At 35.9% G+C, this 12,378-nt stretch overlaps 1 protein-coding gene across 1 annotated transcript in view; it reads left to right on the plus strand.

Annotated features, from left to right (window-relative positions):
- nf2a (NF2, moesin-ezrin-radixin like (MERLIN) tumor suppressor a) overlaps window positions 1-12,266 on the plus strand; it is a 38,868-nt gene extending 26,602 nt beyond the window's left edge. The window contains exons 12-18 of the mRNA XM_016536419.1: window positions 286-408; window positions 1,415-1,531; window positions 1,622-1,722; window positions 2,865-2,970; window positions 5,217-5,344; window positions 6,520-6,679; window positions 11,552-12,266. Coding sequence (XP_016391905.1) covers window positions 286-408; window positions 1,415-1,531; window positions 1,622-1,722; window positions 2,865-2,970; window positions 5,217-5,344; window positions 6,520-6,679; window positions 11,552-11,602 — 786 coding nt within the window. The 3' untranslated portion in view covers window positions 11,603-12,266. The remainder of the gene's footprint in view (window positions 1-285; window positions 409-1,414; window positions 1,532-1,621; window positions 1,723-2,864; window positions 2,971-5,216; window positions 5,345-6,519; window positions 6,680-11,551) is intronic.
- The last annotated feature ends 112 nt before the right edge of the window (window positions 12,267-12,378 follow it).

Consider the following 12,378-nt stretch of genomic DNA (forward strand, 5'->3'; position numbering starts at 1 on the left):
CTTATGGATCCTAAACCTTTGAACAGTAGTTTATGTATATATGTATAGACATATTCCAATAAATGATTGCAGTTTTGGGAATCTATCATTTCGCTTTGGAGAGCTTGAGAAGTGTCAGGCAAATCCTCCCTCCCTCTCTAATAAATCTTAAGACTTCATGGTCACCATATGCATTGATTTTCCTGTTGTACCTCCAGGCATCTTTAACCAGGTGCTGGATTTGCGTTCCACTAAACCCATTTAGCAGCGGTGAAATATGGATGAGCTTTTTGCACCTCTCTGTAGATGGAGCGGCGGAGGCTGGAGAGGGAGAAACAGTTGCGTGAGGAGGCAGAAAGAGCTCGTGATGATCTGGAGAGGAGACTGATTCAGTTACAGGACGAAGCTCACATGGCCAATGAGGCACTGGTGAGAAACTAAAATGTCACCCACACTAAATATACTTACCCTAATCGCTTCAGTGCTTGCTAGAGCACACAGGTATCTATACTTGTCTTAGTAGTAACATATTTTAATTATCACTGATCAGCCAGTCATAATTAACCTGCCACAGCATCTAGGAATGTCAAAAGTACTAGTATAATAATAATGAAAATAATAATAATAAAAAGAGCAAATCAAATTAGTATTATTATTATAAATAAATCCTAACGATCAGTAACAAGTAATATTTAAAAAAATTAAATCACTTTGTCAAATTTATTGCAATCCAATCGACCTAAATATTACTAAATGTACTTTATTGCATATAATAATATTTCTAAGGCTGTATTTCTGTTTTATCTCTTCACTTTCACATGGCATTTAAAGACTCAGTATTTAGTGCACATTCGTAGGTTGTTTTGGCTCTTGCAAACAAACACAATTCGGCTTTTAAACTCATATAAGTGTAAGTACAACTGATATATGCATTTCTCCTTCTAGTTTACCCTCCGTGCTCAGCATAACGCTAATTCAAATAATCTTCTGGCAGAGCTCTGACTAGCAGAGGTCTTATTATTTTTAATCAGAGAGTTTCACATCCTTGCCAGTCCTTTGTTCTCTTTCTCACGCTCTCTCAAATATTTGAGTTTTTTTCTCTTTCCTTCTTAAAAGTAGATATGTTTTGAGAGATATATTTGGGAAGAAAAGACTGACCTAGTGACACGATTTCTGTGATGCAAATGACGTAAATGTGTTAGACTGAGCTTTATGTAACAGTTTATTGTGAGGTGTTACACAAATGGTGTGGAATCGAGTAAAACAGCAAAAGTTAAATCTATATAGAATAATTCAGATCGCTTACATTTTTAATAATGCTGCAGTGGCGTAGTATACTGAACGTTTGCCATCTAATGCTGTTAATCAACAAAGGCATCAAATGAAGCAAATGGCCGATGTGCATCTGTGCAAAGCGTGTGGTCTCTGTTCTCAGTTACGCTCGGAGGAGACTGCAGATCTGTTGGCGGAGAAGGCACAAATCGCTGAGGAGGAGGCCAAGCTGTTGGCTCAGAAAGCGGCCGAGGCTGAACAGGAGATGCGGCGTATTAAGGTTAGTGAGCATTTGCCCACACCAGCTGCTCATAGAAGATCCTTTAGGAGCATTGAGGACTGATCATGCTCTGAATAACTCTTTATAAAGGTGACAGCCATTCGCACTGAGGAGGAGAAGAGACTCATGGAACAGAAGATGCTAGAGGCTGAGATGCTTGCGCTCAAGATGGCAGAAGAGTCTGAAAGGAGGTAACATCTCTGACACACACACACACACACACACACACACACACACTTTGCCTATTTATATGGATGTTCTTTCATCAGATGGCTGCTTGACATGGTGATAATGTTAAATGACATATTTAGTGTTTAAATAATAATAATAATATTTAGTTGTGTACCAATGGTTAAATTATAAAAGATAATTTAATTGTGTTTGAAAAGTTATTCTTTTGATTGTCATTTTTTAAACCCTTCTGTTGTCTTTTGATTAGCCAAATGGGTGCTATTTTTCATTCTTTTCTGAAAATACAGAATTCTATGTAAAAATACATAAAATCATACTTTAACCTTTTCACTTTTAAAAGTATAAAAAGTCATGAAATAAGGCTGATGTTTTTACATTTCTCTCTCTTTATATATATATGAAAAATGTAAAAACAAATTATTAAAAAACCTGAAATTAAAATTTGAAAAAGTTGGAACACTAAAATCACTCTTACTAAAAGTAAATGAAAGCCAAATAGAAATATAAAAAACGAATACAAATGACAAAAGCACATAACAAAATAAAACTTAATGAAAAAATTAAAGTGAAAACTAATTCCAAATATTAATAAATACTATAATATTATAGAAATAATACTAATAATCTGGCCTAACCCAAGCGACCACCTAGAAGACCTTAAAAATGAAATGACAGCATAGCAGCATGGCAGTAACTTTTGATCACCACTCACTTAATATTATTTATTTAGATTTTTTAAATACATTTTTATTTCTTTTATTTTGTTTTTTTGTCTATTAAAAATCAGTTTGGATTAAAAGCATTAGATAAAAACAAGCAACATCTATAATGTATTATTCAAAACTCCGTATGTGAACACGCATCATAAAAGACATCCCAGATTTTCCTCTCACAGCTGGATATATGCTGGTGGCCCTTCTCAAACCCATCTGCTGGGCCTTTACTTAGTATGTGGCACTCTGTTGGCATGCATGCTGGGATAGCTCTTTGATTTGGTGCCTGTGAAAGTCTCAATTTTCTGCTGATCTGAGCATCCATTTTTCCATTTCCAGCTGAATTTGTGCTTTGGAGATCCCAGCACTGTGTCCACTTCAAAGGGTTCAAACCTTGAGTGAGTAACCCATGTATCTGTTCTCCTCAGGGCGAATGAGGCCGACCAGCTGAAACAAGACCTGCAGGAGGCAAGAGAATCGGAGCGCAAAGCCAAAAACAAACTACTGGAGATCACCAGCAAATCGGCGTATTCGGTAATCACCCATCCCTTACCAAAACGCTCCCCCACGGCATTCTGGAACATCTCCACAGATGATGTTACATCAACGCTTGTCATTCTTAATCAGGCTGGTGTCCGAATCCAGTCCAATTTTATCTCTAAGAGAAAAAGGTTTTAAACTCTGCACAGTTATGGGTTTTTATGCTAGTCTGATTTAGCCTCTTGGCCATTTGTCAATGTCAAGATAATTTATTTAAACAAAAGTTGCATCAGACAACCCTTCCACTACTCACAAGAAAACTTTCCCCTCTTGTCCAGGGAAACCTTCGAGAGTGTTTTAGCCTCACAATAACCACCTTAATGCAATCTAGAAGGAATATTTATATTCATATTAAGCTGTCCAACTTAAAAAATGGTTAGGTAGCCCTCTAGGGTCCCAGGAATTGCATGACATGGTTGTAATGCTTTTCGGAATTGGATTACAAATGGGTTCGGAAACTGCAAGCGAGAGACCGCAGTTAACTTGAATACCTCCATTAAATGCATTGTGAATATGCGCCAGGTTTGAATACACATGATGACTGAGTGCACTTCATATCTGATTCAAATGGACGACTATTAAGGGATTGTCCTAAGCCTCGTATATGGATAATAGATATAATTGAGGTCAGAAAATTCGTTTTTTTCTATACATAAATGTTCCCGGAGAGAACATTTTTCTACCTGGAAACCACATTTCAGTGCTATTACGATGAGTTCCCTAATTATCAGCCTAAGCACTTGGGAGCTGAGCTCTTCCGCTCTTTTAAAGCTTTCTGGATACTCTTGAAAATCCAACTGGCGGCTCATCCGCACATTTTACATGCACGGTAAGTTAGGGGTGATTGGAGGTCAGTGTATCATTTCAAACATTAACTCTCTCTATGGGTGGCTAATGTTAGATCTGTTCGACCACTTAAAAATCCAGGAGGCATTTCAAAGCGTTGCCTCTGTCTGCGGGTATTGATGTCTTACCAAGAATTTTGAAGTGTTTTTTTATTTTTTTTATTCCCTGAAGCTTCCTTTGGTCTTTTGACAAAATCCAACTAAGTGGCTAAGGCAAACTGGAGCTTGACTTTGTTTAGATAAGTCATCCCGCCTGAGGCAAATTAAGGCAGTTTTTCTGAAGCTCATACTAGGTGCTTGAATTCCTGGTCGCTATACTGATCGTCAGGTTGACCGGTCAAATGCTACAGTTAAATGTCTTTCTACAGCTGCTTTGTAGCAGAGTTATGGTTCTGCCCCATTGTTGAAGTTTGCATTATTGATTCTTTTATTTTAATTCTGTGAACCTGATCTCTATTGTATAAATTGCTATCGAAATAAAGGTGACAGCATGTTAGGCTTACATGAAATCAAAATTGGGGTCACCTCTTTTACTTTCTTAATACACGTTCTTTGTCTAATTCTTCTAATTAGTGAACATCTTATATAATCAAATGAAAATAATGCCTTTCGCTTGAACATTTGCTATGTTACAGAAGTAAAATGTCATGTTGAGTTTAAATTAATCTGCTTTGTCCTACGTATAGTCATTTTGTTCAGAGGTGGTTAAATACAGTACCTTTAAAGTAACTTGGTTTCCTTTAGAAATGTAAGAAATAGTGTCTAATTAGCATAACATAATAATAGCATTATTGCAATATAACAGATCTGGTGATCTAATTCGATTTTGAACATTATGATTTGACGAAGTTAATATGAAGTAAATTTAATTTAATTTACTTTCACTAGAAAGCTGCCAATGCATCAAGTTTTAATATTTAGTATTTTAATTAGTGCTGTCAAATGATTAATCACGATTAATCGCATCCAAAATAAAAGTTTTTGTTTACATAATGTGTGTGTGTACTGTGTATATTTATTATGAATATATAAATACACACACATGCAGTATATATTTTGAAAATATTTACATGCATATATTTATATTCATATAATTGATATTATATTTAAACAACATATTTTTCTTAAATATATACATGCATGTGTGTGTATTTATATATTCATAATAAATATACACAGTACACACACACATTATGTAAACAAAAACTTTTATTATGGATGTGATTTATCGCGATTAATCATTTGACCGCAATAATTTTAATACTGGGATGTTTGGTACAGCACTCTTGCTTTTGTGATATTGCTTAATTATTTTTTGTACATTGATCTTTATTTAGCTCAGTCAGCTCATTTGATCATGTTTTTCTCTTCCTCTTTCTCTCTTTCACTGCACAGCCTGTGCCGTTGTCTGCCAACGCTCTTCCTCCTGATGGCCCGAACTTCAACTTCAGCATGGAGAACCTGAGTTTTGACTTCAAAGACACGGACATGAAACGTCTGTCCATGGAGATCGAGAAGGAGAAGTGAGTGCAGCCCATTTCAGGCATCAGTCCATCCTGATCACAGTCTCTGTCACGTCTGTCCACACCTTTTGAACCAGTTACATCAACTGAGCCGGAGTTTGTCCTCTCTGCTGATACTCATCTGAGTAACAGGATTTGTTTTTAAGTACTAAAACTCCCTGACACCTTGTTTGTTTAGACAGTTCCACTAGAATGACCACTTTCAGTTTGGCCAAATACAGTTTTACAATGTTGTGAAAAGCAAAAAACACAATGACAATGATTTATGAGAGTGTGAGATGCTGTGGTTCTTAAATAATATTGATTGTCCAATTAATCATAATCCTAAAGATCTTTTTGCTAAAAATCTATGCCCATTTTCAGTGTATAAAATGCATTACTGTTCAAAAGTTTGGGGAAGTTGGAGTAAGCAAGGTTGCATTAAATTGATTGAAAATGGCAGTAAAGACATGCACAATGTTACAAATGCTTTACTTTTGAACTTTCTGTTCAGCAAAGAATGTGTCAGTTTCCACAGAAATATTAAGCAACACAACTGTTCAATCAGCATATTAGAAGGATTTCTGAAGGATCATGTGGCGCTAAAGACTGGAATGCATTACTGTTCAAAAGTTTGGGGAAGTTGGAGTAAGCAAGGTTGCATTAAATTGATTGAAAATGGCAGTAAAGACATGCACAATGTTACAGATGCTTTACTTTTGAACTTTCTGTTCAGCAAAGAATGTGTCAGTTTCCACAGAAATATTAAGCAACACAACTGTTCAATCAGCATATTAGAAGGATTTCTGAAGGATCATGTGGCGCTAAAGACTGGAGTAATGATGCTGAAAATTCAGCTTTGCCACAGGAATCAGGAATTAAAATTATATTAAGGAAATATCACAGGGTATATTACATTTGAAAATATATTAAACTAGAGTTGTTTTGAATTGTAGTAATAGTTTTTACTGAGTTTTATAATATAATAGGAGTTTTTACTGAATTTTGATGAGCAAGAGACTAACATTTATCTTACCAACCCCCAACTTTTGAACAGTAGTTTTAGTATCCAACAAATGCCTGTTCACACCTAAACAAGGAAGTGACAAAAGGACAAAAATGGTGTGAATAGGCCTTAAAACAGATGAGACCAAGAGAGCAGCTTTGTTACACAATGCGTCTGTCCTGTTTGGCAGGGTTGAGTATATGGAGAAGAGCAAACACCTTCAGGAGCAGCTAAATGAACTGAAGACCGAGATTGAGTCATTAAAGCTAAAGGAGCGAGAAACGCCTCTAGACATTCTACATAATGAGAACACTGAGAAAGGCACCAGCAAGCAGAGCAACTTTAAAAAGGTGGGTTAAATGCATCTTACACAAAGTCAGACATAGTGTGGTACACGGTTTTAGGCCATTAAAATTCATGCTAAAGCTGTACTGTACCTAAAAATGCCATTGAGCTCTGTTTATTTTTTTCTTTTATAATACGCCTTTCAGTTTTTTTAATAATAGTTGAGAGATGAAAAGAAAGTAGTGGGAAACAACATCAGGAAATGTTGCAAGCTGTGTTAGAACCTTCTTCGCCCACAAAAGTTGCTGGCTTCAAAGTCACTGAGCTGTATTAAGACTCCGTAGTTTTTATAAGATTTGTGAAAATCTTCTTCATATGCAGTAAAGATATAAAAGGTCATAAATATGTAACTTTAGAGGACTATTTGTCATCTGTGTATGATGGGGTAGCAGTTACACTTCTGTGGCTGGATTTGTGAAAATCTTCTTCATAAGCAGTAAAGATATAAAAGGTCATAAATATGTAACTTTAGAGGACTATTCACAATGATTTTTACGAACTCTCTTTTCAGGAATTCAAATTGTTCTTCAGTATTGTATCTTGAACAGTCTTAAGAAAAGGACATTCTTAAATGTTTTGGGGAATACAAAGCATTCCTAATTTTATTCTTAAGTTAGGAAATAAGAAGAAAATAGCAGTTAATAAGAGTTTTATTCTTAAAAATGTTTCATGAATGTTTGGCCCCTGGACTGTTGCACTCATTTTAAACTCAGGAAAGAAAACTGGGCCTGGAGAGTTTAAGAGTTTGTCAGTTGCTGTGGAGAAAGAGAATTCACATAAATATTAAATATCTTAAAATCATCATATATCAGTAAAGACACTCAATATTATTACTCCTTCAGGTTTTGAAATATAGTCAAAACTTAAAGGGGACATAACACACAGTTTCACCCAATCTCATATTAATCTTGAGAACCTATAGAGTAGTATTGCATTCTTCATTATCTCCAAAAAGTCTTTAGTTTCATCATATTTATAAAAGAAAGATATAGCTTTACGATTCTCTGTACGAAAACAGCCGAGCTCCTGGAGACGTGCCGTGGGCAGAGCTCAAGAGTCACGAGCACTTGTGTGCCAACAAAACACCGAAATTTGATGCGGTTTTACTTGCTGCCTGTGGTTCCGAATCATAATGGCATCTTTTATCACTGGGACTGCTCCATCTTTCAGTATCAAATGATGTGCAAATCCAGCGTCGAACTGGGCCTTGTTTATAAAACATTCGTCACTGAAATGATGGGAAACAACAAACACACTTGCGAAACTCCATTGCTGCCCCAGAAAAACAAACTGCATCCAATATTCATGTAACACTGGGTTCTTTGGTTATCTTTCCCTCACAACCAAAGACACACTTCATGACGTCATGAAGAGCCACGCTCGAAAACAACTTTCCGAAACATATACGAACTCCGAAGGAGTGTATTTGCCACATAAATCATTCATCCAAATTGTTTTTTGAAACTTGGGTCATGTTTATCATGAGAATCCAACTCTTTAACAGTGTAAATAACTCAGAATGCATGAAATAGCATTAGAACTCCCCTTTAAGTTTCAGCTTCTTACAACATACAGGAGTGTCCTTATTTCAACAGGTTGCTCTACAGTGTTTGAATAATTCCATACTCCACATATAAGTCCTGAAACATTTGTATTTGTCTGTTGTGTCTGAGATGGGTATCATTTTGTAATTTGACGTACAGGTTCACTAAACACTTTAGCGTCTCTGTTTTGTAGCACCATTTCTCAGAAGGGCTAGTTCCTATGAATATGATCTTAATCATATGGTATGTCATGCTACCGAGCACCAGTAATCCAAAAATAATTCATCTTCTGTCTGAGAGGTTCAGCTACGTTTTCATCAAGCCTTATGAAACGGTAGATTAAAAGCTCCATTTTAGCCATAGAATCTTTTCCTGCAGCGTGTGAAATTGTCTCATTAACACTACGCTAATTGATTCCTGTGTTGTGATCGGTTGTTTGGATGGATGGAGTGCCCTCTGTGTGTTCAGTCAGTCTGCCTTGATGTGATTGTCTAATTGAAGCGGAGCTTGAGCAAATCGAACTGGACACTTTGGGGGGAATGGTTTTACAGCTCTCACGCTAACAGCAGCTAGAAAATCCAGCTCGGTCTTACACCCTTCGACAGCTGTTGTTTTCTTAGCTGATGCTGAGCCTGCATCAGAGCCCTATATTGGGACACTGTCCGACTTGTTGTAAATCACCCTTTGTCAGGTAGTTTGAGCACTGGACCTTGGAGCAAAGTGACAAGGGTTGCTGGCTTTCCAGGTCACACTGGTGGAGTGATTAATGGCCGTGGCTGTGTTTTCTCCATAGCCTGGTGTGTCCCGCTGCTAGCTATAGCCTGAGGGACAGAGATGTAGTGAGAGTCTTAATGCACTGACAGGCTCACCTGTTCCCTCAATGTGTTTATGGGGTAATCTATCAACATCCCCAGCGATGTGGTGGGCACGTAAGTGTCTAAGCGTTCCTTTGTTAATTGTACTGAATTATGGATAAGTAGAAGTTAAAAGTCGATTAACCTGCAGAGACCCCAAGCATTGATATTGATGTATTTTTCTCTCCTTGAAAGTGTTTTTTTAGGAAGCTACTCGTTCTATACTCATTTGAGAGAGGGATTTTTGGCTTTTAAAGGATACAAAATTTCACTTATTATACACTACCATTCAAAAATGCGGCCGGGGTCAGTAAGATTTTTTTGAAAGAAATTAATACTTTTCCAGCAAAGGTGCATTAAAACTTGATCAAAATTTACAGACATTTAGTAATGACATGTTACAAAACATTTCATAATAATATCAAAATAAATTCTGTTCTTTTGAACTTTATCACAGTTTCCATCAAAATATTAAGCAGCACTGTTTTCAACATTGATAATAATATGAAATGTTCCTTGTGCACCAAATTAGCATATTAGAAAGATTTGTGAAGGATCATGTGACACTGGAGTACTGGCTACTGAAATTTCATCTTTGCCATCACAGAAATAAATTGCATTTTAAAATATATTTAAATAAAAAACAGTTATTTTGAATTGTAATATTATTTTGCAATATTACTGTTTTTACTGTATTTTTTTTATTAAACAAATGCAGCCTTGGTGAGCATAAGAGACTTAATAGACTTTAAGAAACATGGAAAACATTTACAGTACAAAATGTACAAAAATGTAGTGTGCAGTATCCCAAAATGTATTGGACTAAGCCACAATTAAAAAAGTCTGAATGTCTTTCTTTATATCATGCAAAACATCAAACCAAATTGCTTCTGAGAAAAAATAAAAATCTGATTAGCCCTGATATAACCAAAGGTCTTAGATTTAAACTCTGGTAGGGAAGCTCAATGAATTGGAGAGCTGCACTGTTTCCCTAACAGTGACCGAGCCGATTGTTCCTGTAGATAGTATGCTTGTAGTTGCTTTAGATAAAAGGTGCCTTCTAAAAAATAAATATGAAAAGCAATTCCTCATAGTCATCGCAGCGTTCATACCGACAGTGATTAAATTGCTGGAGGCCACCATGTTTCTGTCATTTCAATTGCCAGTAGACATTCATACTCAACTGCAGTGTCTGGCCATTATCAGTGGCAGATTAAATGACCTTCACTGTCTGCACTCCTATTGCACTTTTCGGAGTCATTTTTGCAATTACTTCTTACCAGCTGGTCTCGAGGTGTTTTTTTTTGTGTTCTCCTTAAGCAGAGTAACCACCGGTGTATTCATCACATTAAAAATTAACATGATCCACTAATGCTTTAAAACCACAGAGTCCAAATACCTAGCCTATGTCTTCATTTTGAACAGTATATTCATAATGACATTTATAACTCAAGATGTCTGGAGAATGTGTGGTAACCACTGAGCAGAAAGTTTTTCATGAGGGATTCTGTCTTAAAGTGTCTTTTAACATCACTGTCAGTGTGCACACAGACCAGTGACAGCTGATCAGAGACACATATGCTCCCATCGCTCTCTCTCTACTTCACTCTCTCTCGTTCTCTCTCGCTATGAATTCTGCATGACTCCGACGTATTGAACATGTCATACATGTCTATTGTTTCTCATGGCATGAGCATAAATAATTAAAAACTATAGGTGCCAAAGTTAAAACCGTAATATATAGAATTTATTCAGTCTTTCATATGCTTCATATCTTATTCCTCACATTAAGGCCAGTTAATGCATTAGGCACCATGAACTAACAATGTACAACAATTGTTATTTTTAAAATATTATAATCAATGTTTATTTATTAATACATGTACTAATATTTATTGTTAATGCATGTTTGTTCATAGTATATATTTGTTTTTTTATAATTTCTAATGATTCAGTTAATTCTGAAAAAATATATATTTTATATTATTTTATTTTAACTTGAAATATTAAAAGATCAGTACAAGTAGAAATTAATATTAAACGAGATTAAAGGATTGTTCAGTGTTTTTCATGTTACTGTTGCATTGATAGCATATTTAACCTTATTATTGTTAAGTGTTTCTGGCTAATTTTGACATTAAATCATCTGCAAGGTTTATCATGCTTATTTTAATCTTTTGGCAACACTAACTAAAGCAGTTGTGCTACATACTATATTTGGGGAAATTGTAATAAATTAGGATTCTTTGATAAATAGAAAGTTTGTAACATTACAAATGTCTTTGCTGTCACTTTTAGTCAGTTTAATTGATTCTTGCTGAATAAAAGTAATGATTTTTTTTGTTACTGACCCCAGACATTTGAAACAGCAATGTGTGTATTTTAGTTACTGTAATTGTCACTTGATATACATGAAGATCATCAGTTTGGAGCTGAGCACAATTGTTTACACCTCTCAATCTTCAATCTGTCTCCACAGCTCACTCTACAGAGCACCAAATCCAGAGTGGCCTTCTTCCAGGAGCTGTAGCCATCCAGACACATTGGACTAGTGTTTGAATGTGTGAACGATGTTTTGTGTGTTTTTATCACATTCCTGACAGGCTTTGACCCATTCCTGTATGATCTTAACACGTTCTGGTGATGAAGAATGTATATGCGGCTAAAGTTTACATTAACACTAAGAGGACCAAACCCTCGTGTAAACGGAACTACAGAGGGAAAGGAGCTTTTCAAACCAGCGCACGCACACTAACATAAACTCATTCACATACAGAGATGCACTACACGTTGTTTCCCAATATCCTTTTGTCTGCAGGAGGTCAGAATCCCATTATGAAGACACTACGGTTAAGCAGTATACAAACACTGACTACATCCTAAATTCATCTCTCCAGTTGCACAGCAGAAATCTCGGTCTCTCTCGATCAATACGTGTCAGAATAATTGGCTGAAGCAGTGGTATTGCACCCTTGTGCCGTATTAGTTCGGGAGTTTATTTTTTGGGGTCCAATATGGAGCTGTTTAGTCATTCATAAAGGTTGTATTAAACCTAGTTGGTACAGTATAAAAGAGTTTACTTCCTCTCAGAGGATAGTTTAGCACAGGATATTTTAGGGCAAGAAAACCTTTTGGGATCACACTATTTGGAAGACTATTACATATGAAATATTTGGATTTTTTTTAACTTTACTCTGTTTGAAATGTTTTAAAGAATTTGAATATATTTTTGAAAATGTTTTTGTGCAGAGGAATAAATGAATGGAAATGATCTTAAATATTCTTTGGCGGTCCTGTTTTTTTTTT

This window comes from Sinocyclocheilus rhinocerous, unplaced genomic scaffold (assembly GCF_001515625.1).
Source record: "Sinocyclocheilus rhinocerous isolate Xijiao unplaced genomic scaffold, SAMN03320098_v1.1 scaffold1658, whole genome shotgun sequence".
Lineage (NCBI taxonomy): Eukaryota > Metazoa > Chordata > Actinopteri > Cypriniformes > Cyprinidae > Sinocyclocheilus > Sinocyclocheilus rhinocerous.